Source organism: Galeopterus variegatus, unplaced genomic scaffold (genome assembly GCF_000696425.1).
Source record: "Galeopterus variegatus unplaced genomic scaffold, G_variegatus-3.0.2 Scaffold1170, whole genome shotgun sequence".
NCBI lineage: Eukaryota > Metazoa > Chordata > Mammalia > Dermoptera > Cynocephalidae > Galeopterus > Galeopterus variegatus.
Genome location: NW_007727281.1, coordinates 91,647 through 119,580, shown reverse-complemented (window position 1 = coordinate 119,580; position 27,934 = coordinate 91,647). Strand labels below are relative to the sequence as shown.

The 27,934-nt window shown below is 45.8% G+C and overlaps 2 protein-coding genes across 3 annotated transcripts; both read right to left on the bottom strand.

Moving 5' to 3' along the window:
- Nucleotides 1-109: 109 nt before the first annotated feature.
- Nucleotides 110-15,289, bottom strand: ABCF1 (ATP-binding cassette, sub-family F (GCN20), member 1). 2 transcript variants are annotated; one of them, XM_008575303.1, is made up of 25 exons: nt 14,788-14,960; nt 10,582-10,628; nt 10,270-10,362; nt 9,989-10,118; nt 9,818-9,855; nt 9,628-9,735; nt 8,917-8,991; nt 8,725-8,841; nt 7,722-7,829; nt 7,396-7,518; nt 6,859-6,959; nt 6,696-6,781; nt 6,261-6,400; nt 6,026-6,174; nt 5,837-5,920; nt 5,489-5,613; nt 5,177-5,289; nt 4,866-5,037; nt 4,636-4,710; nt 4,472-4,542; nt 3,073-3,105; nt 2,820-2,988; nt 2,568-2,632; nt 2,402-2,474; nt 110-2,266 (listed from the first exon to the last, which is right to left on the bottom strand). In XM_008575303.1, exons 1-25 carry the CDS (start codon nt 14,861-14,863, stop codon nt 2,100-2,102), a joined length of 2,538 nt encoding a protein of 845 aa, XP_008573525.1. In that variant the 5' UTR covers nt 14,864-14,960; the 3' UTR covers nt 110-2,099. The 2 variants fall into 2 exon arrangements, with proteins under 2 accessions (XP_008573525.1, XP_008573527.1); XM_008575305.1 differs by lacking the exon at nt 14,788-14,960 and adding an exon at nt 15,127-15,289 and having other exon boundaries at nt 166-2,266.
- Nucleotides 15,290-21,107: 5,818 nt separating this feature from the next.
- PRR3 (proline rich 3) lies at nt 21,108-27,923 on the bottom strand. The gene is made up of 4 exons (XM_008575302.1): nt 26,720-27,923; nt 25,443-25,505; nt 22,702-22,992; nt 21,108-22,427 (listed from the first exon to the last, which is right to left on the bottom strand). The coding sequence occupies exons 1-4, from the start codon at nt 26,940-26,942 to the stop codon at nt 22,321-22,323; spliced, it is 684 nt and encodes a 227-aa protein (XP_008573524.1). The 5' UTR covers nt 26,943-27,923; the 3' UTR covers nt 21,108-22,320.
- Nucleotides 27,924-27,934: the final 11 nt, after the last annotated feature.

The window sequence follows — 27,934 nt, the reverse complement described above, 5'->3', positions numbered from 1 at the left end:
ATTCACTTTATAAACAACATTCCTATATATTTTATGTATCATCTTAACTAGACTAGTGAACTGAAAATTTAAAGTGTAATGCAAAGTGTAACATGAAATACAACAAAAGTAAAAGAATGTAACGCACTTTACAAATAATACACAACTAATCTCCTAATAACCCTATGAGGTAGGTATTTTTTATCATCTTCATTTTACAGACGAGGCCAAGAGGCCAAGTGGCTTGTCTGAGGTCACACCACCAGTGAGCGGACTTGAAGCCTGGCTCCCACTGTTCTGTAATAGATAGATGTACTCCACAGAACTGTGGAAATTACTTTACATATAACATAATCAGCTGCTTGGCACAGACCCTGATTTTTCCCCCCTCAAATTCCTTAAGAGCGGGTGTTTATCTTTAGAGTATCCCCTGACTGCACCTGTGCAACTATCTCCATGCCAAACCTTTGTTTCCAGTATGAACCTTGTGCTTAAGGTACAGTATTTATTCACTTGATCAGAAAATAATTTCCAAAAATTACATGCCCCAACACAGTAAGTCTTAACCAAATAGCTCTTCGTATTCCCCCTGAAACTGGATCCATCTCCTGATCATTCTCTTTGCTCCCCAATCCCCATATGTAGCTCTTTCCATCTGTCCTTTTCTTTCCATCCCTCTCTCCTAAGCTAGTTCAGGATTTAGTCACCTCATCACCATACCAAAAGTTTCTATAGTCCACCTTGCACATCACCACCTAAATACCATAAAAAAAAACCCTGTATTTTACTTTCCAAACCTATCTCCCCAACCACACCAGCCATGTTCACTCATTAACTCTGTAAGTTTCTTCTTCCTTCTAAGCTTTAGATCTGTTCTTTTCCTAGTTTTGAAAAATAGCTCCCTGTTCCCTGATTATTCAAATCCTTACTATTTTTCGAGGTTCACCCTCAAGTGATTGTGCCAAGTAACTAAGCCCTGAATAATCCTTCCCTGTTTTGAACATGTGGTGATATAGAATCTAGAGTACTACGTATTTGTCAATTAATCATATTATACTACCCTCGTGCTTTTATTTTTCAAATCTTCTTTAAGCAGACTATTAATGAAGCAGATATTGTCTTTTCCTTCTTGTATACCCCATAGTACTGTACATCTGAGTTGGCTGGATTTAATGATTTTTGAGGATTAGTCCTCTGGTCCCTGACCACGAGGCATAGAACTTCCTCATTCATGAGGTTAGTTTGGGCAGTGAGAGACCCAAGTATCCAAGATGGAAGAAATGAGTCACTTTCCCTTTTCCTTGTCTGAAGGGTTGGGGGAGGGGAGGTAGGCTCCTCAAAAAGCAAACACCATCTAAAGTGCAGTATGACAGCCAATTAGATCCATCTGTATTAGTGGGAAAGAAAGGATACTAAAAACTGCTAGAAAATTGAATAAAGCAAATCAAGAATGAGAATAGTTCCAACTCCCAGGAATCTCCAAACAGTGACAGGACGGGCAGCAACTCTTTTATTTCTTCCCCTTGTAAAAGGAGATTCAAGTTCAGCAGCATTCCTTTCCTGACCCTAAGTCCCCAACCAGACAAGAGACTGCAGGCACCAAATCTTGGGCTGGGTAACAGCACAGGTCTCAAACACTCGCCTACAGCTCTGAGCTTCAACGGATATTTGTGTCAGTAAGTCACCACTAAATCCACCAGAAAAGAACAGCACCACTCAAAGACCAGGTGGGCAGCTGGGCCTTAAGCCTTAAGATGGACCAGAGACAGGTGTCTGAGTGATGACTCTTAAGACAACAGGCCACATAAGCTTGGCTGGATGAAACCCCACAATAATGAAGATCACCTCTGTTTGTAGAGAGGGATGTCAAGGATAAGGCCAGCTCAGTTATCAGAATAAAAGCAGAACAGACAAGTCTTTCAGAGAAAAGGAAGCAATCAAAGTGGTATCCTGGTCACACCAAGGCAACGCTCCACCTTCATGTGTTCCAGTGGTGGTTGCTGGGTCAGCTGCAGACCAGAGGCAGGCTCTGCTCTTTCTCCCAAGTGGAGGAAGGGAGACAACAGATGACTTGTAGGCCACATGAGCTTGTCTCTCAGGAGACTTCTAGGAAGGAGAGTTCACTCTCGGGGTCGGTTGACCATGACTTCACCCAGCGCCTCCAACACTTCCCGCTTGTAGTCCTCAAAATCACCATCGATTTGGCTAACACTCTGCTCCTCCACCACCCACAGCTGGCAGTTGGTTTCTGTGATGAGTCGGGCATCATGGCTAACGACGATCACAGCTTTGAAGAAAGACAGTGAGAACAGAGGGCAGGAAAAGAGGGAAGAAGAGAATCAGAACACAGAGGAAGGGAGCCCCAGCTGAAGGACACTTCAGCTTGGAGAGGAGAAAGAGGGCATCTTCTCAGCTGACTTACCACCCTTATATTCATTGATGGCCTCCCCCAGAGCATCAATAGACTCTATGTCCAAGTTATTGGTTGGCTCGTCCTATGGAGGAGGAGGAATTCCATGACTGAACATTCAACTCCTACCTTCCATTACTCTTACCCTTATCCCTCTCCCACAGCCCAGCTCACTCACCAAGATGAGGACATCCGGCTCCCGACAGGCCAGCTCTGCAAAGACAACTCGGGCTTTTTGCCCACCTGTAGCAAAGGAAAAGGTGGTCCATCACACACAATACTGCCTTATATTTCTGAAAATAAACCCCAAAGTTGTGCCTGTGTGTGCTGAGGCTCCCCTATTCCTGGTTCCTCTACCATTCTGCCTTTAGGTACAGTGTGTAGATATGAATGATGAGGAAGGTACACCCCCAGCCCTCTGCAGTAGTACCAGAGAGTTTGCAGATCTGGATGGTGTGGGCGTGACTCTCAAGGCCAAAGCGTCCCAGGCACTTGCGGGCATCCTGGTAGGGCAGGTTGAAGCCCCGCTGCAGGTACTCAGTGGGTGTCTCCTCCATGTGCAGCTGCTCTGCATACTGCTGGTTGAAAAAGCCAATTTTCTGCCCGAGAGGAGAGGGAGGTGGTCAGCACAAGTCACATTTCCTCTATTAGATTTCACTCCCTAATTCCCAAAGCCAACCTACCAGCCGGTGGTTCTTTCTCATCTCTCCATGGGTCTGCAAGGAAAAAGCAAGTGGTAAGAGTAGGAAAAGAGAAAAGGGCCTGCAGCCCCATATTCCAACTTTTCTGAAGGAAAGACAAATACCAGAAATAGGGTGGGAACAAGTACGTGTGAGAAAGGGAACATGGATGGTCTCCCTAATATGACAGAGGCATGCTCAGGGAATTAGAAGAGTAAGGGGCAAAAGGGGAATTAAAAGAAAAGAATAAAGGAGGGGAGACAAAAAGGACAACCAGAAGGGACTGAACACAACCGAAGGACAACCAGAAGGGACTGAACACAACCGAAGAACACCTACTTGCCATACACTGAGACTCATGCTGTACAGGTTCTGCTGAGATGGGGAGTTAACAGATGGTTTTGGGGAAAATCTAATAGCACCTTTCTTTTTTTTTTTTTTTTCCTTTTTGTCTTTTTTTACTGACCGGTAACAGGATCGCAACCCTCGGTGTTGCGCCCGCACCGTGCTCAGCCAGTGAGCGGGAACCGGTCTCCACATGGGATCCGAACCCTCGGCGGGAGCGCCACCGCGCTTCCCAAGCGGCGCACTATAGCAGTGCGCCACCGGGCCGGCCCCATATTATCTTTTAATTCTGTTTTTCCATGAACTTTTTGAAGTACCCTTATACTGCAAAAATCCTAAAAGCAATTCTAAATGATTAACAACAATGAATTATAGTAGATCCATATAAAATTAATGCATGCATATAATTATTAGCATGGAAAAATGCTTGATGCATATTATCTGGACAAAGCTGGCTACAGAACATTCATATGACAGCTCACTTTTGTTTCAAAAAAAAAAAAAAAAAAAAAAGATATGTACTTTTTCAAAGGGAAAAGGAGAAAGCTATCCACCAAAATATGAATACTGGTTACCTCTAGATCTTTCTCTGGCTCGTACAATTTCTAGCCATTCTACAACAGACATATATTTCTCTTATAACCAACACATAGATGGGGGGTGCACTTTTTTTAAAAAAAAAAAAAAAAAAAAAAGATATGTACTTTTTCAAAGGGAAAAGGAGAAAGCTATCCACCAAAATATGAATACTGGTTACCTCTAGATCTTTCTCTGGCTCGTACAATTTCTAGCCATTCTACAACAGACATATATTTCTCTTATAACCAACACATAGATGGGGGGTGCACCCAATCCAACTCCAATTCTCCTAGCCCTGCTCCCTGAACTGATGCAAACTCTTCTCCTTCTGTACAGCCCCTCTCAGGGACATGAATCATCTCTGATGAGTTCTGTTTTTAACTCTGCACCACTGAGAGGGCTCCCTGATTCTGGCCTCTGGGGAACAGCTGTGTCTTCACACTTTTCATGCTCTCCCCAGCTTGGCTCCAGGACTCACTGGTGTCAGCTTGCCAGTCAGCAGCAGGAGCAGTGTGCTCTTCCCAACGCCATTAGGGCCCACGATGCAGACTGCGAGAAGGAAGACAGGTGGTCAAAGAGGCCCCCAGAAACGTTCCCTGTGGTTCCTGCTCCACAGCCCTGAGCCACCTAACACCAACTCACTCCTTGAGTCCATGTCAATGCCAAAGTCCAGGTTCTTAAAGAGTGGTTTCTGCCCCTCGTAGCCAAATGTAACACCTGAGAGACAGGAAAAGAAGCAATTCATATTTTCTTCAGTCAACCCGAAGGTCCCCCTGAATATTCTGGTCTTAGAGAAAAGGAAGGGTCCTGGCGTTGGGTGATCTGGTGCTCAGGCTTCTGCCGTGTCCTGCTGGGGGTCTGCAGTCACTCACCGTGCAGACCCAGCACAGGAGGGCTGAGTGGCGGGGGGTTGGGGAAAGTGAAGCGCACAGTGTACTCCTTGGGGCGCTTCAGGAGCTCAGGGGCCTCCTGGGATTCCTCATCCTGGTTTTTCCGTCGGCATTTTTGCTGCTTTCGAGTCAGAGCTTCCTTTGTTTGCTTTTCCTAGAGGAAGAAAAACAGAGAAATCCACACTCTGTATAGCTGCCCTTGAAATGTAGGCTGGTGTCTCAGAGTCCCCCTCATTCTCCACTGTCACAAGAGAAGAGCAGCCCCCAGCCCGTGAAGTTGCCCAGGTGCTTACAGCTTGCTTGGTGGACTTGCCACCAGCCTTCAGCTCCTTCAGCTTTTTCTCCTGCTTCTCATACTGCTTCAGCAGCTCTTTCTGCTTCTGCTGGTACATCTTCTTGAAAGTCACTGCGGCAGAAAATGGGGAGGGGCATCAATGGTTGCTCCTTCCCCCGCCAGAGAAACCACCAAGGACTGGTGAAGAAGGGGGCAGACATCACTGTCTAGAATTCTGAAAAGATTTAGCTTATCACCATGTCCTTATGGGCCCTGCCTCCCAGGCCTCTTCTCAAGGCTCTTTCTTCCACCCACAAACAATCCTACTTACTGTAATTGCCCCTATAGTAATGAAGCCGCTGGGCATCGAGATGGATAATATCAGTGCAGACATCGTCTAGGAAGCCCTGGTCATGGGAGACAATCAGCAACGTCTTCCGCCAGCCCTGGAGGTAGCTGGGTTTTAGAGGAGAGTACAAAAATATCACAATGATCAAGTAAGAGACAGGTCAGGGGAAGCAGACACAATAGGGGCAAGGAGGGAAAGGAGAAGGGCTGCACAGAGAGCTGTCGGGGGCACAGTAGAAAAGAGCTGGAGGAAATGAGGGCAGGGAGGGAAGGGGGAGGAAGCATGGAATGGGAACCGATGATGCAAAGGCCATAATCAAGGGCAACGCACTTGTTGAGCCAGATGACAGCATTGAGGTCCAGGTGGTTGGTGGGCTCATCTAACATCAGCAGTGTGGGCTCCATGAACAGTGCCCTAGAGGGGGGTCAGCACAAGTATAGAGTCAGGGGGAGGAAAGAGAAGGGAAAAGGCCCTGGGGGTTTGAGATTGGAAGGGAGGGTGGTGAGGTGAATGACTCACCTGGCCAGGGAGACACGCATGCGCCAGCCCCCTGAGAACTTCTGTGTGGGCCGATTCTGCATTTCAGGGTCGAAGCCCAGGCCAGCCAGGATCCGCCGTGCTTTGGCCTCTGCAGCTGCTGCCCCAGTAGCCCGCAATTCCTCATATACCTGGGAGGAGGGAGAAGAGGACTCTTGTCTGAGGGCCCCAGGAACCCCCAAGTCTTAGCCTATGTCCCCTGCGCCATCTCCTCTACCTTCTCTAGTCTCTCGGCAGCTGTGTCATCCCCCTGCTCCAGCCGTCCCTGAAGCCACCGCTCCTCTTCCAGCAGCTTCAATCGCTTGGTGTCAGCTCGAAGAACAGCCTGCACTGCTGGCGTCTCATCCGCTACCACCTCTGGGAGGGCAGGGGGACAACAGTCAGGTAGTCTCAAAGGCCGACAGTCTTATTCCTTCTTCCCTTCCATTCCATGTCTGGTTTGCCTAACCCTGCCCAGCTCTTTTGCACTTGTTACGAATAAAACATTCCCAAGCCCCTTATTTACTCTTTCCCATCTTCAGAGTTCCTTTCCCAGTCTCCATCTCCCCCCGCTTCCTTCCCAATTCCATAATCACAATGTCTTCTATTCTTGGCTGGCTCTTCTACCCCAACTGCTGACCCACCAAGCCCCCTTTCTACCCACTGGCCTCACCCTGCTCACACAACAACACATCAATGTTGGGAGGGATGCTCAGGGCTCGGTTGGCGATGTGCTTGAGGAGTGTGGTCTTGCCTTTCCTGGGGAATGAGAGCTATTAGGATCAGGCCACCACAGAGAAACCTCTTCTTCTCCCTCCAGCGCCCTGCTCTCTCACCCATTGGGTCCCACCAGCCCGTAGCGGCGGCCGGCTACAATGTACAGGTCTGCATTGACGAATAACTCCTTGCCGTGGGCCGAGATGCTGAACTTCTCCAGCTGTAGCCATCAGGGCAGGCGTGGCAAAGGGAAGGGACAAGCACATCAGAATTCTCCTTTAGGGACAGCAGCTGCAACTTTCTCCCTGCAGGAAAGCCTCTGACAAACTTATCCTCCAGCATAACCCCTCATCTCTCCCCACAGCCAGTCCTCCTCCCTGTCCACTGCCTCTAATGGTAGTCTCTCACATCCTAAGCCAGTCCAGTCTGTCCCACACTGTTCCCCTTCATGGGCAAATCCCTCTATTTTTACTGGTTTTTCTATCTTCTTGCTCAAGTTGCCAGAACCGAAGGTGTGGAAAATGCCTCCAAGCTTTCTACCCAGTGGACTAACCCATTCACGTCCCACTTCCTGAGTTGCCACGGCCATCAGGGAAGATGAGAGAACTGGTTCTTCCCTAGGAGAGCAAGTTGGGAGGGGCCCCCTCAGACCTCACCTTGATGTCAGATGCATTTTCTAACATGGCTTGGCGGGAGGACACCTCCGCCTGGGACACGGAGAAGTCATTTTCAGCAGCAGTGGCTGCTTTTAATGAAGCCACTTGGCGCTCATACTCCATCTGAGAAAGAAATAAAATCAGGGTCTGCCAGTTTCCTGTCACTGTGATACAGCCCCATGTCATCAGACACTGAGACGAGATTCACAGAAAAAAATCTCTTGGAGTCCCTAAAGCTCTCCTTCCAGTCCCCCAATCACGTTCCCTAACTGAAGCATAAAAAACCAAAACCCCCTACTTTTGACCACTAAGAACCAAGATCTTACCTGCTTCTTCAGCTTTTTCTTCTCCTTTTTGCTAAGGTGAGCAGAGGGATCATCAGTTTTAGACTCCCCCTCTTCCTCCTCTTCCCCTTCTCCTTCTTCCTCTGAACCCTGTGAGAACCAGGGGACGGGAAAAGCTAGGAACCCTTTCTAAACCTCAGGTTTCATGTCATTCACCACCACCCCTTCCCCAGTTCCACAGCCAGTTCTTTACTTCTCCACTCAGAGACCTGAGGTATCTTGGGATCCTCTCCTTCTCATACCCAGCCCCTGGTCTCTTTGCAGTCCTTTATCAATTTCTGCCACCAGGAATGATACAAGACAGATGGTATGAGCACGTGTGAAATCTAACAATGAATATGCACCTATAAATATAACTTACAATACAATGTAACCGAGGGTGGAGTAAATGAGTTTTAAATGAGCTTCATTTGTGCCAAATGAGTTTCTGTGGTTTACACACTAACATGCAAAGAAAAAATCAGGTAACTCTAACATATGTCCACTAAGGAAACTAGCAGAATCACAGAATTGGAAAGTGCTAAAGGAATAGGGACCCTAGAGATCATTTATATCATCCAGATGAGATAACTGAGACCCAGGGTAAAAAGATGTATGTAAGGTCAAAAAGCCAAGGAATGGCACAGTCAGAACCCAGATCATCTGAGACTAACTCCAGGGCCCTTTCCTCTCTGGATCTGGCATTGCAAACCAGGGCCTGTGGGCCAAATCTGACCTGATGCCTGTTTTTATATGGCCCATGAGCTTAAAATGGTTTTGATGTTTTCAAAGAGTTGATTAAAAAATCCAAAAAACAAGAAGAAAAATGTGACAGAGATTTTATATGGCTAACAAAACTAAAACTATTTACTATGTGGCCTCTTACAGAAAAAGTTTGCCAACTCCTGCTCTAGATGGTAATGATATCTCCAGATCTTGACTCTTCCCTAAGGACCACAGAGCCCTAGTCCCTCACCCCACCTTCCTCTAATACCAAAATATATACCTGCTCTGCCTTCTTCACCTTCTCCTTCCCTTGTTTGGAAGGCTCCTTTTCTTTTGTTATTTCTTCTTCTTCATCATCCTCCTCTTCGTTGTCCAGAGCAGCAAATTTATTTTGTGGCTAACAGGAAACAGGTCTGATGTAAAGCTCTAATTCCGGAGACCCCATACCTCCCCCTGCCAGTTACCCTCTCACCTTAGCCTTCCCTTTTGACTTCTCTTCCTTTCTCTTTTTGCCCTTGAGTCCAGGCTGTTGTTCCTCAGATACAGCCTGGAGAAGACACACATACAAACAATTTAATTTGCTACCTTGTTGCTTAATGAGCATTTCTAGGGAGCCTACTGTGTTTGAATTAATTATATTGAGTGCTGCTGGGGAGAAATGAGACCCAGAAAAACCCTACCCTGCAGCTTGAGACTAGACAGTAGAGAGAAAACTAGAGAACATTAGCAAAGCTAAGGGACTGTGAGTCAGGCAAGTATGCAGTGTGGGTGGGTGGCACTGGTGCTGGAGAGCTTCCTGGAGACGGCAGATCTTGAAAAGAGATAATAGACATGGGCTTGGAGAGGGTGGTCTGGGGAAGAGGAAAGCAGCAGCACGAAGAACAAGCCTTCAACATGGACATATTCAAACTGGATGACAAGATGTGATGAGCTGACCTGAGAGGTACCCATGGAAGAGCCTCAAGTGGGGAGCAAAGATTTAGGGGCCTTTGTTTTAGATTTTAAGTTAAAAGCAAGAGAATCACTGTAGCTTTCTGAATGATAAAAAGAGTACTTTGAAAAGATGATTTTGACAGCATAAGCAAGACAGACCTAGAAGAGCTAGTGTAAAACAGGAAACTACAACACCATAGTCAGAAAGCGCTAAATGGGAACGGGAGACAGGCAGAGCCACTGCTTTCACCTTATTGATCCGATTCTTCTCTGGTTTGGCAGGCTTAGGAGGATATTTTTCTTCCTCCTCCTCTTCCTCACTCTGATCCTGAATCAGGGCTGCAAAAGCATTACCACCCTAGGGAATGAAAGGGCCGCAGAAGTAAGTGGAATAGTTCAGGTTGCACCCTTGGGATCTGTTTACCACACACATGGCTTACCTTGGCCTTCTTCCCTCCTCGGGGTATTGGGGCAGGCACTGAAATGACAAGGGGAGATGAGGTAGGAAAGAGAATTACCATGTCTGGCTCCTCAATTTACTCAAACTCAAAGATCAAGGTATAAGGCATCACTCTTGTGACTCAAGGATTCCAGTCCGTCGGGTGATTTACCCTCATCCTCCTCATCACTGGCTGGCACTGAGAGCTTCTTAAGACGCTCCATGAGCTCTTTCTCCTCTCCATCATCATCCACATCCTTCTTCCACCGGCCTTTTCGGGTGTCTCGTTTCTTTTTTTGCTGCTGAAAGAAAAAGAAAGAGAACAAAGGCCAGGCATCTGCTGTTATTTCTGCCCCACAGAGAGTTCCCCATCAGCTGAGTGAACAACGTGGGCGGGAGGGGGCTGGTGGACCCAAGATGCCTCCCAGGATCGGTGGCCCATGACATTTGTACCTGCTGCTGCTGCTGCTGCTGCTGCTCCTTCTCCTTGAGCACTTTCTCTTCTTCCCCAGCCTGTCTGTCTTCCACTGCCAGCTCTTCAAAGAACTATAAAGGGAGGCAAAGGTATAGGCAAACGTGGCTCCAAGACCACCAAGCCATTCAATGCCACACATAGGCCACTGGTCTTCCATTCCACCCTCACCTTCCTTCCTCTCTTGACAAGATCTTTTCTCTTCCCTCGGACCTCCCATTCCTTCACGTGGCCATTTATTTTGCTTGGAAACACCCACAGTCATTTCTCATCCTCTACCCTTATTTTCTCACCGTCTTTTTGGTCTTCTTGTCCTTCTTCCCCTTCTTCACCACTCTGTCTAGAAGGTTAAGAAGACATAGTGAATGCTTGTCTACAAATTCCAAACCTGCAGCCTAATCTCCACTGCAAAGTTCTCAGTGGCCTCCACCATTGTCTTCACTATTTATCTAGCTCAACTATCACTCTGTTGGGGCTGGCTGGTTGGTTAGAACAGTGTTATAATACTGACATCGAGGGTTTGGATCCCCATACCAGCCAGCCACCAAAACAAAGCAAAACAAAACAATCACTCCCTAGACATCTGCACTGTCCCACAACTCCTGCAGAACTAATCACTCCTATCTTCACTCATTCTTCTAATAAATATTTATTTACTAAACAGCTACCACGTGTCAGATACACTGCTAGTGTAGGGGATACAGCCATGAATAAAACAACCATAGTTTCCTCTGGAGCTGTAGGCTTTAGCAAAAAGATTTTTAAACAGGTAGTTGCAAGTGTATTAAAGGTTCCAAAAGGGAAGGTAATGCTTACTGGATGGGAACAGGAGCAGGCCTCATCTCTGGTGCAGACCTCCCTGAAGAGATGACATTTAAGCTAACGCCTTTAGTATGAGTATGATAAGCTAGGCACATGGTGGGCTTCCAGTGCTATGCACAGGTCCAGCTGTGAGAAAGTATGGCTAAAGCTTAGAGGCTGAAGGGTAGAATGGTGCAAGATAAGGCTGGAGTGAGGGCCTTGTAATCAGGTTAAGGAATGGGGACTTTATTGGTATGATCATTTTCACACTTCAAAATCTCACTCTGGCTTCAGAATGGAGCAAGAATGGGAGAAACCAAGCACAGTGGGAAATCTGTTGGAAGGCCATCACTGTAGTCTGGAGACAGGCAATGGTGGCTAGGACTAGGGAGGTGGCAAGGGGAGGTAGAGAAGCAGAATGCATAGGCTGGGGGTAGAGGTGGGAAACAAATGAGAGTACTCAGAGATGATGCCATTTTTTTAGCTGGCAAAATGAGCTGGGCTCGTGGTACCATTTATTAATTTCAAAAATAGTGAAAGCAAAGGTCCCACCCCTGAGTAAGAAGAAGACATTATGAATTCAGTTTAGGAAATGTTGTTTGTAAAACCTGTAGGCCATGTAAATAGAGTTATCTGGTAAGTAAATGAACATCTAGGTCTATGCCCCACTTGCTCGAACATTATAGCACAAGTTGCATTATGTCATACTTACCTGTGTGTCCATCCTTCATCCTAGAGAGTGACCTGAGAGACTGCTTAGCTTGTGTTCCCAGGGAGCAACATGGGAAGTCAATAAAAGTTTATTGACTGAGCAAATTTCAGCTCCTCCCTTCTGTCCATCCCTGTTATCCTAAAGGTAGGGGACTATGTCTAATGTTCCCTTATCAGATTGGGAGGCAGCCAGCAGTCTCACGATTTCTCTTCATGCCCTATCTATCACCCTCCTTTCCAAACCATCCCTTCCACCCAGTGCCATCCAATTGTACCCAAAAACATTCCTATAATCATTTAACATTTTTCAAAAAAAAAATTGATGGAATCTTGCTATCTACTACATTAAGTACTCTTAGACCAGAATTCTCAAACCAGAATTCCATAGTAATCATTTATTCTGCAAAGTTTTACTGAGCATCTGCTTTGCCAAAAAATTGGAGAGAAGAAAGGACAATCCCTATAATTTAGGGCTTCACATACTAAAAGGGCCCTATCCTATCTTCTCTGTTTCCCTACCCACACCTGTGTTCTAGACACTAGCTTCTCCCTTATCCTTAAGTCCCAGGCATGCTTAAGTCTGGTTTTGCCTAATCAGTGTCCTCCATCCAGAACACATTTCAAAATCTGATCCCAGTACTGGATGACTAGTGTGAAGTTGGAAAGATGTGCAGGATTAGTAATGTAAGGCTTTATAGGCTATTCCAAGGAGTTTAATCCTTAAAGACGTTAAGAGAAAAAACCCTCTGAAGTACATTAGGAGGAATGACATGATCAGCTCACCTTGGCAACACTGAGAAGTGACTCATCCCAGACACTGATTTCTCCCCAAGAACTAAGACAACCATACTATCTCTCCTTCCTTTAAGTCCCTTTTGTACTTTAAACAACACTCTCATCCACCTGACCATAGGGAATGGAAAGCCTGTGTGCAAGTTCAATTGTGAGAAAATACAATCACCAAGGAACAGAAAAAGGTTAAGTATTGCTACAGCTATACTGTATCTTCCATCTCTCCTATTAGTATAGCACTTAAGCTGCTCCTAACTTCAAAGCAAAAGAAACACTTTTCTTAACCTTTTCCACCCCCCGCCCCCATTACTGATTTCTATCCTTGTCTTCACCGAGTTTCAAAAGCATAGTTCACACTAGCTCCACGTCCTCATCTCCCATTCCTTTTTGTCTTTTTTTTTTTAAAAGATGACCGGTAAGGGGATCTCAACCCTTGACTTGGTGTTGTCAGCACCACGCTCAGCCAGTGAGCAAACCGGCCATCCCTATATAGGATCCGAACCCGCGGCCTTGGTGTTATCAGCACTGCACTCTACCGAGTGAGCCACGGGCCGGCCCTCTCCCATTCCTTTTTGAACATACCGCAGCCTGATGTGGGTACCATCTCCTAATGAACACTACTTTTGCCAGACTTGCCACCGACCCCCTTAACTCCTCAAGCCAAAAACTATTTAGTCCTTATTTGGTTTGACTTTGCTGCACCATTCCACGTTACCTACCTCTGCATCCTTGCGTTCTCCTCTCCTGTCATGACTTAACTTCTGGGATCCTGCTGGCTCTGGGTTTGTCTCCAGTTTCCCTGGCACCTCGCCTTTCTCCATCTCATCTCAGCCTTCTTCCCTTCCTTGTTGAGGTTCTTTTGGCTTCCTGCCTTCTGCCCTCTTTTTTGCTTCAATCTGCATACACTCTCTAGGGAACTCCTCCATAGCCCACTGCTTCAACTATACTCGCTTGTGTCTTTATTCCTAGTCTAGGTCTCTCTCCACAGTCACTAAACAAACTCTCTCTCCTTGGCATCTCCTCTTAGAAATTCCTCAGAAATCTCCAAATTAACATTCAAAAGCTCATCTTATCTCTCCCCATGCCCCACATTACAGCCCATGACTGCTTTCAATTAAAAGTCTACTATCCACTGGGTTACTTAAGCTAGTGTCATTCTTAATTCTCCCTTCATTTTGTTCTCAGTGCTGGTCAATGCCACTTCCTCAGTAACTCTTTAGACATCACTGCTTTGGCTTATTCCCTTACTTCTCACCTGGATCATTGCCAGAGCCTCCTAAATAGTCTCCCTTCCTCCATCTTGACCAATTAAAGGCCATTCTCCACTACTCAGTGTTGTCAGGATGGCTGATCATTCCTTCTGCACTTGGATGGGTCTTTCTTCCTGAATGTCTTTAGGATTAAACTCCTCCTTGGAATAGCATATAAAGCCTTTCATTTTCTGTATACTGCACATCTTTCCAACTCCATCACACTAGTCACCAGGCTCTAGTGGGAACCAGCCAGGCTCACCTGCATCTCTACCTTTCCACAAACTTCTTCCTCTGCGTGGAATGAGCTTTCTCTTACTCATACTGATCCTTCAAGAATGAATTAAGGTATTACATATTCCTGGGAGGCTTCGCTGACACTCCTAACTTACCTGTCTGAGTAGATGCTCCTCCTCTCTTCTGTAGTCCCTAAGCATTCTCAAGCACATTCATCACACTCTGACAACCACTGGCTGTTTAATGCTCTGTCCCTCCACTAGACTAGATAACCCCTTGAGGGAAAGGCTTATCTTTTACCTCCACATTCCCAGTTCCTTTGCACAGTACCTGGTGTACAGTAGGCACCCAATAAATACGTGTAAAATGAGTCACGGTATACCTACTGTAATTATGTGTGTCCGTTTTATCTCCCCATTGAAGTGCTTTCAAAGCTTGGAAGGTATTTTCTCATTTTTTTCTTTCCCCTCCCAAAGCACAATATATATCGTGCTTAATTAACAACAGGAGAGCAAAGAACATTCGTTACTTTTAAGTAAACCCTAACCCCCATTCCAACATCCACACTCTACACTCAAGCTCCAGTTAAGTCAGATGCGTGTCTTATGAAAGAACCCATGAAGGAGTCATTCTATTTGAGAAACAAGTGGGATCACGGGCTCCCGAGGTATGTGCGCGCGCGTAAGGGGAGGTCGAGGCAGGTCTTACATATTCCTCCAGGATATAATGTCGTGGAGAACGTGTCCAAAACAGAAGAACGGAGAACTTTCTCATTTCTCCCCATTTCTCCATCTCTCCCTCAGCACCATATGCTCTTCCTCGTCTCTTGCCCAGTCCCACTGAAGTTCGCGTGCGACACCCCGGCACCTTTCCTTTCCCCCTCACTCCGAACCCACTCATGCCGGGCAAAAGCTTCCCGGCCCCACAGCACGCATGCGCAGTAGACCCCGCAGGGCCCGGTCAGTCTCGTGCCCTGTGACCCCCGCAAGACACGCGCACTCTCTCTTCTCTTTCCTCTCTCATTTCCTCCCTGCCTACCAGCCTCACCTGCGGGGCTCGTGCTCTCCCCGTCCCCGATCCACTCGGGCTCCGGCGGCTGTTGCTTGGGGCCCTTCGGCATCGCGGTGGCAGTTACGGCTACTCTGGTGGCACCCTGCGCTATTTCCGCTTCCGGCGGCGTGGAGCCCCGAATGGGGCGGATTCTCCACGCCCGCGCGCCCAACCCCGCCCACGGGCGGCGCACGTGCGCTCCGCGTCGTCATGTCGGCCGGCTTGGGTGTAGCCGTGGCCCGGTGGAGGCGTGGCCTGCAATGACGGGGAGGGGCCGGGTCGGCGTCCACCTGCGCTCTTGGCGTCAGCATCGCATTTATGACTGTCTGGGAAGCCTGACCCGGTGACCCCGCGACGCCGTGAGACTCAAGGAATGAATATAATAATTTCCAACTAGTATAAAGGAGTTGAGGCATACTTTTTGTTTTTTTGAGTGGATACTACCTTCTACCGTCCAGGGTCTGGTCAGGAGCAGAACATAACGCAGTCCGCTGATTAAGGAAGAGGCCTTGCCGGTCCAGTGTTGAGATGTGTCACAAAATCCCGAAATGTACAAATGTACAGTTGTAGACGAGGAACAGTAGCCCAACAAACAGAAATCACGATGCGGTAGAGTTTGGGTACACTTTTTTGCGGGGGCGGGTTACAGCTTTACTGAGGTATAATTGACATATGGTGAACTGCAAAGTGTACACTTTGATAAGTTTTGACATGCTTAAACCCATTAAACCATCACCACGATCAAGATTTGGGTTCACTTCTAACTCTACCACTTAATAGTAGGTGTGGGAGCCTGAGCTAGGGGCTCTCCTTGCCTTGTCAGATCCCATTCTCCTTTTAAACCACTACAATTGCGCTTTTGTCCCTACCAGTGCTGAGTTCACTCTTGCCAAGGTCAACAGATCAGGAGCTAGTTCTTCGACCTCAACTTGCTCACTCTCCCAGCAGCATTTGATACGTTCGTTACTCTCTCCTTCCTTTGTTTTCTTCAGGGACAATGCTCTCCACAGATTTCCTTTCTATCTCACAGACTGCTCCCTTTTTCCTCCTATGCTGGCTTCTTTTCCTGAGGTTCTTCAGGGCTCAATTTTTGACGCTCTTCTTTATCTAAACTTATTACTTATGTCTCATGACTTTAAATATCACCTATAACTGATGAAGATTCCCAAATGTCTCTTGCTGTCCCCAATTTCTGCCCCGAGCTCCAGGCTTATGAATTCAATTGTTTACTGGACATCCTCTCTGAGATCTCAAATAAATGTCTCTAACTAATATGTACAAAAGGAAACTTTTGTTTTTACTCCTCAAGACTGTCTCTTCCAGACCTCCCCATGCCAAGAAATCACACTGCTTTTCATCCAGTTACTGGGGCCAAAACTGGAAGATCATCCTCTTTTCTTCATTCCCTCTCCTCTACCTAATCTATCAGCAGCCATGTCATTCATTCATTCATTCAACAAATATATTTATTGAGTGTATGGTATATGCAGGCACTTTTCTAGGCTCTTGGGATACCACTAAATAAAATAAAGATCTCTGGGCCGGCCCGTGGCTCACTCGGGAGAGTGTGGTGCTGATAACACCAAGGCCACAGGTTCGGATCCCATATAGCGATGGCCGGTTAGCTCATTGGGTGAGCGTGGTGCTGACAACACCAAGTCAAGGGTTAAGATCCCCTTACTGGTCATCTTTAAAAAAAAAAAAAAAAAAAAAAGATCTCTGCTTGCATTTGTAGCAGGAGAGGTAATGCTACGGATAAAAGAAAATATAGATAAAAGTAAAAAGTATCAGGAGGGCAGGTTGCAGGACTAAATAGAACATTCATGAGGCCTTGAAGTGAAAGTCAAGCAAACCCTTGAAGAAGGTGAGGGTTTTGGACACATGAATTTCTGGCAGAAAAGCCTTTCTAGCAGAAGGAGCAGTTAGAGCAATGCCCTACACCAGGAGTGTCCTTGCATATATGAGGAAAAAACAACAAGGAGGCCCGTGTGGCTGGAGTGGCATGAATGAGCAAGAGGTTGTTGGAAAGGCAAACAGAAGTAAAGCACGGTCTGGATTGAGAAGGGTTTTTATGTCATCTTAAAGATGTTAGCTTCTTCTCTTGGTTAAAATGGAAGTCACTGCAGGGTTCTGAGCAAAGTGACATGACCCATTTTAAAGTAATGATGCTGGGGGCTGTGATGAGAATAGACTGGGGGTGAGGGTGGGGGTGGGCAGAAATGGTAAAATCAGGGAGACTTATTAAGAGGTGACAGTGACTCAGACCACAGTGATAGTAGTGGAGGTGGTAAAGAAAGCTGGTTTCTGGGCATATTTTGAAAAAAGAGCCAACAAATTTTGTTAATGGATTGGAGGTCAGATATGACAGGAAGGAATTAAGGATCACTCCAAGGTTTCTGGCTTGAGCATCTGGAAAGATGAAATTACCATCAACTGAGACTTTAAAACATATCCCAAATCTGACCACTTTTCCACCTCTACCCTAGTCCAAGCCGCTATCACTTCTCCCCTGGATTAGTCCCCTGCAGTGGCTTCCTAACTGGTTTCCGTACTGTTCTAATTTTCTAGTCCATTCTTCTCACCTACAGTCGGTGCTAGGTTTAAAATGTAAACCATTTGTTCAAAATACTCAGAATAAAATCCAAATGCTTTACCATAGCTTACAGGGCTCTGTATGACATGGCCTGTTGAACTTCTTGATCTCATCTCCCACAGGCTACCCACACGGCCTTCTATTTTCATTCCAATCTCATTCTTGCCTCAGGGCCTTTCCCCTTGCTGTTCCCTATGCCTGGAATGCACTTCTCCCACATATTCGTATGGTTTGCTCCTTCATTTAATTTCTGTCCATGTGTTACTTCCTCAAAGAAGTCCTATCTATTTTTGTATCAACCTGTCCTCTCCCATCTGTCACTTTCTAGCCTCTTCTTCAGAGCACTTATTATTACTTAAAATTATATCACACGTGTATTTATTGTCTATCATCCTCAAAACAATGTCAGCTCCATATGGGCAGGGATTTTGTCCTTTTCACTGATATATCTTCAGCCCCTACAACAGTTCCTGCCCTAGAGTAGGCACTGAAGTATTCATTGAGTAAACATGAAGCTTAAATAAGACAATGGATACAAGAGCTTAGCATGGTACCTGGCACAAAGTGAGCAGCCAGACCATGCCACACTCTGCAATCTTTCTTTGCCTCTCAGGCATCCCTTCTCAGTCTCCTTGTCCTTGGCTCAGTCATTAAATGTCAGAGTTACTCAAGGCTAAGTCCTGGGCCCTCTCTTCTTTCCACTTGACATTCCCCTCCCAAGTGATTTCAGCTACGAATTCCTTGGAGGTCTATCCTAACCACCATGTCTCGAGTGGCCACCCAATCATTGTTTTCTATTCACTTACTCCATTATTTCTTTCACATCATTTACCATAACCTGTAATTATCTATTTGTTTATTTTTGAGAAAAGCAGCCTCTGACAACTGGGAACTGGCTTGACACTAACAGCTAGGCTATGGTGCTCTTTATTGAACATAATCTCACAGATTGTAAAGTAAGACGAACTTCATAACCTTGTCTAAGCAAAGACAAAAACAAGGTCACTGTGCAAACCACAAAATACCAAGCAGCTCTCTTGGCTAAAATGAGTGATGGCTGTTTTTACATTACAGCTGTAGCCTATTTCATTCCTCCCTCCTTCTAGATAAGATTTATAAGAATGTGAAATCATAGAATTGCCCCTGCTTCCTGACAGCACACAAACCAGAATGATTTCCCTCTTCTTTGAAATCACCTCACACAAAACCTAATCGTAACTATCTATTAATAACTTCTGCAGAGTTCTTAAACCCAACTTTGTTTGACCGTAGGTGTGATCCTGGTGGTCTCCAGCTGGAGGGCATGGACATCTTTACATCTTACTCTCTATTGCATCCCCAAATTTTAGCACAGTGAGTGGTGGGTAGATGCTGTTCATCCTACCCTGTGTTTACCAGCTGAAAGCCCCTGGTATTTTGCTTAGCTTATGGCTGCCTGAACAAAGAGTACTTTTCCAAAGAACTAAGTTATGGGCAGTGGCATACAAGTAGAAGAGCTGTGCATTAACTTTGAGTAAATTTCCTCCCAGACAACTGGTGTCTTCTGCCCTTCCTCCATCTTGAGGCTTTGAATGTGGATGAGGAAGCTAGAGCTTCACTTTGGACTGCGAATAGGTGTTTGATCAGGGATTGCAGAGCTGAAAGCTGGGCTTTGGGTTTCTAAATACCTGAGGACCTTGTGGTGGCATGATTGTACACATGCTTTGTACTGTCTACCCCATAAACTTCTATCTTGTTTAAGACTAATTTCGAGTTTCTGTTACAACTGAACTTAAATCTGATATATTGGGATATAATTCGTGCTTAAAACTTGCAAAGTGAATGAATGCTCATGGGTTCAACCACCACCTATATGCAGATAACTGATTCTAATCTGAATACCAAAACATGTATATCCAACTACCTACTTGATATCTCTGCTTCGATATCTTTTTTTTTTTTTTATAAAGATGACCGGTAAGGGGATCTCAACCCTTGGCTTGGTGTTGTCAACACCACGCTCAGCCAGTGAGCAAACCGGCCATCCCTATGTAGGATCTGAACCCGTGGCCTTGGTGTTATCAGCACCACACTCTACCGAGTGAGCCACAGGCCGGCCTATCTGCTTCAATATCTTAAAAGGCAGCTCAGACTCAACCAAACCAAAAGCAAATTACTGGCATTCTGCTTGTTTTCTTCCAATACCTGGGATCTCAACCCTTGGCTTGGTGTTGTCAACACCACGCTCAGCCAGTGAGCAAACCGGCCATCCCTATGTAGGATCTGAACCCGTGGCCTTGGTGTTATCAGCACCACACTCTACCGAGTGAGCCACAGGCCGGCCTATCTGCTTCAATATCTTAAAAGGCAGCTCAGACTCAACCAAACCAAAAGCAAATTACTGGCATTCTGCTTGTTTTCTTCCAATACCTTTCTATTTAAATGGCACTTAGTTATGTAAGCCAGAAACACCCAGAGAAACCTAAAATACTCTGATTTTGACCTGTCATTTCCATATGTCCACTTATCTCCAACTCCACTACCCAAATCTGCACCACCACTGTGGCCCACCTGTACCACCGAAGTAACCTTCAAACCTTCAGTTCAAAGCCTAGCCCTCTCAATACAGTTGATCTGTTTGCAAAACCAACCTAATCCATGATATTCATCTGCCTATAACTCTTTAAAGGCTTGTCTTAAGAAAAGTACCAAATCCTTACATTCTGCGTGATCTAGCTCCTCTCCGTCTCATCTTCCACTCTTTCCCTAGATTTCTTGTTCTTATTCCCCTAGGTCTCTTAGCAAATACCCTTGCCTGGACTACACTCCTGCCCCAACTGACATTTATCCTTCAGCTTCTTTTAGCTGTCATTTCCTTCCCAGACACCTTTTATTACACTCTCACCACGTCTTCTTCACAGCACTTTTGACAGGTGTAACTTTACATGTATTTGTCATTATTTGGTGAATGTGTCTTCTCCTTAACTTTTCAAATTTATTAGTTTCGGCTCTCAGTTATATCTAGTGCCTAGTATTTTGCCTGGCCCACAAGTGCTTCACAAATATTTGTTGAGACTGCTTCATCATTACCACTCCATAAACACCAAACCTACAAATAAGGTAAAATGTTTAAAAATTACTCCACAGATACCTGGCCTTTTCTTTTTCCTACAGAACTTTGCCCTTGAACACAATGCAGTTTGGTGTGATGATGCCTACAGGCTAATGGCACCCCAATAGTTCTTTGACTTGAAGAAACTTAAGTCTTGCCATTCTCCACCATCACTGCATATAAACTAAATAAAGAGTAATTGAATTTCCATACTGGCCAGCCACCAAAAAAAAAAAGAGTAAGCTAACCAATTAGGCCTCATCTGTACCTCCAGAGATGACTGGAACACAGGGATTAAAGAAAATACTTGTTTCCACTGCGTTTATTACTAATATAAAAAAAAGTTAAAAAGAAAAAAAACTCATTCTCAGTTCTCCAACGGCTCTCATCCGTCCCTCTTGCCCACACAACTCCTGACCCATTTCCTCAGGGCCAGTTCAAAACTGAACCTGTTCACTGCCGTTTTCACAGAAAACAACCAGTGCCAGGGATGTAGGGGAAGAAGGTTGAAAGAGGGCAACAGTACTGTCCAGTTTCCACCCAAAGATAGGCCAGGTGGAGATTCACAGAATTCAAATGAAAGGGCTGGTGGCCTCACAATGACATAGTTGAACTAAACGGGCTGGAGGAGCTAGGTAGTAGGGTAGGCCCATCAGAGGCTTTAAAAGACATCTCATGGGCCTGTGTCAGACCCAAAATAACCAACACCAGGAGAATGGGGAGGTCCAAGGAGGCAGTCTTGTGGAAGGTTTCACAATCCTCCTGTGTTGGGAAGTAGGGAAAGTCTAGAGGGCACCAAGAGCCTTGCTCATTTTGGCAGAAAAACTTATTCTAGTGTCGGGAAGTCACAAAAATGCCACGGACACCGAGAAAGGCTATGAGGGGATGCACAGTTTCACAAAGCACAGTGATCACAGACCATAGTGGTGGGGATCATGCTACTGACAGAGAAACTACAAAATCCAAAAGCAGGGAGAGTGGCCTTTCAGGGAGTAACTCTGTACCAGTCACCCACACTTGATCCTAGGTTAGACAACCTGGTGAGTTTCACGAGCAGCTGACAACATCGGGGGTAGGGGATGTCACATAAAAAGGACTTAAAACAAGCAGCCAGAAGGGAATGGTTGGAAACCGCTCCAGGGCTCTCAGGAATCAAGGGCAATACTGGGGTTGGGTAGACGATGCACAAGAAACAGCACCAAAGAGGTTTCCTGTTCAGCAGTCATTTGGCGAGGGGGAAGATCCAGGAGGCAGTTAAAGGGAGCAAAGATGGGGTCCAGAAGGCGAGTCTCTGGAGGCTGGATCAGAAGAAAGCGCACACACCGTGCACCTTGATGAAACACAACTTTGGACCCCAAATGGGGGAGATGGCAGATGAGGGTGGTTGTGTCACTGACTGAGGGTGTTGGGTGGAAGAGCCTTGCAGTAGCCATCACAGGGCCACAGGGAAATACATGGCCACTAGGTCACAGAGGGCTCCTTCCAGCCTGGATGGGAAGGCACAGCCTCACAGAGGAGGTCCATTGACGCCTGGGTGGTAGAAGGCACAGAGGTCCTCATATCGACAGTGGCCCTTCTTGGCAAAGTGTCGGCAAACAGGGCGGTCGGATTTGTCTGTGAACAAGAGAAAACTGGGTAGTTAAAAATTAAAATAAGAAAGAAGATGTAATGAAAAGCAGAGATAGAGAAGCAAGTCAGATTTCCTATTCCCTGCCTTTTCCAAGTATTTTAGAATGAGTCTCCTGGGAGGAAAAACATTCAGGTCTATTCCCACTTCTAAGGGAAAAAGGACAGCCCAAAGGAGAAGAGTCACCGACATCCTGGAAATTAGGTCACTCTGGGAGTAATGGGTATTAAATGTATACAGGCATAACAAAATGAACCTCACCTTCCATAATCTGGGGATCATCCTTGGGTGGGCAGGTATTCTTGATAAGAGACCAGCTTTTGAGCCTTCGAGGGTTTCTCTGCTCTTTATGAAAGCTTCCCCTGGAGGGACCCCCATGGCCTGGACCCGGAAAAGGAGGTTCAGCACTGACTCCCCACCAGCCACGACCGTACGGGCCAGACCTAGGGCCGAGGCCTCCCCGAATTGGGCCTCTACCCCGGGGAGGAGGTGGGAGACTCAGCAGTGGTGGAATCATCGGACCCCTTGATCCTGGAGGACCTCTGTGAAGGGCTAAGGAGAGAAAAAGACACAGAAAGGTGACCAATGTGCAGCTTAATCCTGAAACAGCAGCTCTGACTTTTTTCTCCTCTTTTTATTGAAGTACAGCATACATAAAGATACACCAATTTTATTACACAATTCAGTTATTACAAAGTAAACACACCTGTGTTTCCACCATACAGGTGAAGAGAGAGCTTTATTAGCACTGTGAATGACCTACCCATGCTCCTCCCCTCATTACCCCACCCTCCTCCCCAGAGGAAACCACTATCCTGACTTCTATCACCATAGGTTAGTTTTTGCCTGTTCTTGACCTTTGCATAAATGGAATCATAGTCTGCATTCTTTTGTGTCTGGCTCCTTTAGCTCAACATCATGTTTATAAGATTCATCCAGGTTGCCTGTAGCAGCAGTTCATTAATTTTCATTGCAGTGTAGTATCCCATTGCATGCATATAAAATAATAATTTATCAATTCTACTGATGATGGCCACGGGAGTGGTATCCAGTTTGGGGCTATAATGAAAAATGCTGCTATGGACATTTTTATACATGTCTTTGTTATACACATATATGCATTTCTGTTGAGTATATATATATATATTAGGGGTACTGCTGAGTCATAGAGTGTATGTATACTCAAGTTTAATAAAGTGTCAAACTTTTTTTTAAAAAAGTGGTTGAACCAATTGACATTCCTACCAGTAGTTGTTCCACAGCCTCCACAACATTTAGTTTGTCAATCTTTTTCATTTTGTCATCTAAGTATGAAAAGTAATGGGTTTTTTGTTTGCTTTTTATTGTGGTAAAAAAAACCATAAAATTCACCATCTTAACTGTTTTTAAGTGTACAGATCAGCAGTGTTAAGTATATTCATATTATTATGAAACAGATCTCCGGGACTTTTTCTGTCTTTCAAGACTGAAACTCTGTGTCCATTAAACAACTCCCTTTCCTTCGTCCCCCTCCTGGTAACCACCATTCCGTTTCTATTAATTTCACTTTACACACCTCATATAAATGGAATCACACAGTATTTGTTTTTTTGTGACCAGTTTATTTCACTGAGCATAATGTCCTCAAGGTTCATCCTTGTAGTATGTGACAGCATTTTCTTCCTTTATAAAGCTGAATAATATTCCATTGTATGTACATCAATTCTTCGGTCAATGGACATGTGGGTTGCTTCCACCTCTTGGTTATTGTGAATAGTGCTGCTACAAACATCAGCGTGCAAACATCTCTTCAAGACCCTGTTTTCAATTCTTTTGGATATATACCCAGAAGTGGGACTGCTGGATCACATGGTAGTTCTATTTTTAATTTTTTGAGGAACCCCCATACTCTTTTCCACAATGATTGAATCATTTTACAATCCCACCAACAGTGTACAAGAATTCCAATTTCAAAGTGGTGTGTTTTATTTTGCATTTATTTAACAATTAATGATGTTAAGTATTCACATTTTTTTGTCCATTCAGACTTCTATTTTTATAAGGTCTCTGTTCTAGTCTTTTGCCAATTTTTCTAATGGGTTGTTTGGAAGAGTTCTTTACATATTCTAGATATGAGCTCTTTATTGGTTATATTAGTTGCAAATATCTTCTTCTACTCTATGGCTTCCTGTTAATTTCTTAATGATGTCATTTGATTAATAGAAGTTTATATTTCCTTTTTCTTTTCTTTCTTTTCAACAGTGTTTGGAAGGAACAGATAGAAGTTTATATTTTCTAATGTAGTTCAATTTATCAATTTCCTTTATGGTTAGTGTGTATATGTGTATTTCTCGTCTGTTTAAGTACTCTTAGCTACTCTGTTGTAAGACTATGAAAATACATTTATTTTCTAGAAGAATTATTGTTTTACCTTCCACATTTAGATCTACAGTTCACTCGGTATTAATGTTTGTATATGGTATGAGTAGAAGGTCAAATTTCATTTTTTTCACATGAATATCTAATTGATCCAGCATCATTTCCTGAAAATACCACCTTTTCAGTTCTATCTTTATCATAAATGAAGTGTCCATATATGTGTGGGCCTATTTTGGACTCTTTACACTGTTCAATTGACTTATAGGTCTGTCAGTGTGCCAAAACCACTGTGTCCTAACTACTGTAGCTTTACAATAAGTCTTGACTCAGATAAGCCCTTCCACTTCAAGACTGTCTTGGCAGTCTCTCACCCTGATACTCTGAGTATCTATATAATACTGTAGAATGTTTACTTCCATAAAAACATTGTAGGGATTCTGACTGAGAATGCACTGAATCTTTAAATCAATTTGAGAAGAACTGACACAACACTGAGTTTTCCAATCTATGAATATACAACTTTTCTCCATTTATTTAGGTACAGAATCCCTGATCTTTTGATTTTAAGTCCTTCTTGGGTTTTACTCCCTCCCTTGTCCCCTCTCCAAGACCTGATATGAGAATCAGGGCCCCTTCCTTCTCACCTGACTTGGGGTCACCAGGCTTTCCATTGGCCATGGGAGGAGGGCCCAGAAGGCTGGGTGGTCCTAAGAAAAGACATGAAAATATGGTCATCAGAATGAATGAAAGGACTGATGATCCTGTTCTTAAGTGTTTTTATTCTATTACTCATTTCTTAATTCAACCAGTATAGTCAGGTATATTCTCAGCAGTGTTACCAGTTTTCATCCCATCTATCTACCTATTCCTCTGCAAAGCTGTTTCAGGGTTTGCAATAAAGTGGAGACTCGGGGCCGGCCCGTGGCTTAGTTGGGAGAGTGTGGTGCTGATAACAGCAAGGCCGCAGGTTCAGATCCCTATATAGGGATGGCCGGTTTGCTCACTTGGGAGAGCGTGGTGCTGACAACACCAAGTCAAGGGTTAAGATCCCCTTACTGGTCATCTTTACAAACAAACAAACAAACAAACAAACAAACAAACAAACAAACAAACAAACAAACAAACAAACAAACAAACAAACAAACAAACAAACAAACAAACAAACAAACAAACAAACAAACAAACAAACAAACAAACAAACAAACAAACAAACAAACAAACAAACAAACAAACAAACAAACAAACAAACAAACAAACAAACAAACAAACAAACAAACAAACAAACAAACAAACAAACAAACAAACAAACAAACAAACAAACAAACAAACAAACAAACAAACAAACAAACAAACAAACAAACAAACAAACAAACAAACAAACAAACAAACGCGGAGACTCAAAGAGGTTGATGCAGGAAGGATTCTGACAACTTTCTCTTTCCCTTACAGTGCTGCCTTCCAAAACAACCCAGGTGATTCCAGGGCTAATCCAATCTCTTACCTTAACTGCTGGCCAATCAAATAGCTCTTTTCTCCTCCCCCTCCCCCGAGGGAGTGGTTTAGAGAAAGCTGCACGTCCACCTTCCCGGTGAAAAGTCTGGTCAAAAATGGTCATCCCAGTCATCACAATCTGCAACATCTCTACGGCCCTTCTCGCAGGCCGTTCTGCGGCTGCGCACACGAGCTCTTTATCCTTTCCTCCCCCGCCTTCTCTAGAAAGGTTTGGCCGCCGGATTGAGGTTGATAGTTTCAGTCAGAGAACTCCTCTTCAAGGCTCTGTCTGGGACAGCTCCCCCGATCCCGCCCCAGCGCGTGAGCCCTTCCTCCTTCGTTACAATTCCCTCCCCCGCATCTTAACAGCCCCTAACCCCTCGCCCGGATCGGATGACAGGCATGTGCACATCCCTCCCTGGCCCCTCACCGATGGGACTCCCATCCTCCTCATCTTCAGTCTCTTCCCGCTCGGGGAGTGGGGGCTGCTGCTGATGCGGTGGTGGCTGTTGCTGATTCTGCTTCTTTCGTTTAGGCATCGTGGCTGCGGCAATGGCTGCAGCGGGATTTGGAGGGCAATGAGGAAGGGGCACGCTGGGATACTGTTTCCGCTTCCGGGGGGCCGGTGGGCTGTGAGGCTGAGGCTCCCGCATTCCACTTCCGGAAGGCTGCGGCGAACCTTTCCTGCGGCCGCATTCTCATGTAAACTGCCTCCCTGCCAGGCATGGCAGCAACCTCAAACCTTCCCTTTGCCGCGCGCATTCCCATAAATGCTTAAAAATATTCCTCGCTTCTTCCTTCGCTGAAAACACGAGTGCCGGAGTCGACAGGCTCTCGGCTAGAAGGCCTGAGAGGGCTGTCGCATCGTAAGATCGCCACATCCGGTCCCTGGTTACTACGGTAACAGCTGCAGGCACAACTTCTTGCCCTCTGACCTCCCTTCAAAAGTCCTTGTCCCGCCTGGGTTTCCCTTCCCGCCCGCGCTTGCACTTATTGTCTGTAAACCTGCTCCTTATCGTTCCCACAGGAATTTGAGTCCCAGCAGGTTGGCGCCCAGTACCCTTCAGACCGCCAACCGCCTCTCCAGACCTCTGACGATGCCCCCAGTGTAGCCCAGCAACCTGGCTTTACTCCCGGGATGCGCAGTCTCGGCTTGCCACTAAGGTCAAGCCCCCGGGTTGGTAGTGTAGCTTCAGCCTGTTCACTGCGCCCTGTCCCTAAGGTAGTAGGACCCGTCCTCCGCTCTACCGCCCCCTCCAGGTGAGTGGTAGCGTCTCCCGGGAGCGCGAGGTAGTGATGACACGCGTCCCCCCTCCTCCGAGCGCGAGTTGGTAGCGTCCGTGACGGAGTTAGCCCGATCCTCCCACGCGCGCCTCCTTCCTCGCGGCTTCTGCGTCCTCTCGGTGCCACTGGCTCTCATGTATCGGTAGCCCACTCCGCATCATCCTCTCGCCTCGCTGCCAGAGGGAAGTGACTATATTTCCTCAGTCCGCCTCCCAACCCGGCAGCCGCGGATAGTCGGTCGGGCCCGCCCGCTGACGTCACCCGATAGTCCCGCCTCCTCTAGGGTCCCGGGCCCTTGCGGCGGGGGCCGGGGGGAGTCAGTTGAGGCGGCGGGAGCTCGGCGGAGGGCGGGCCAGGTGAC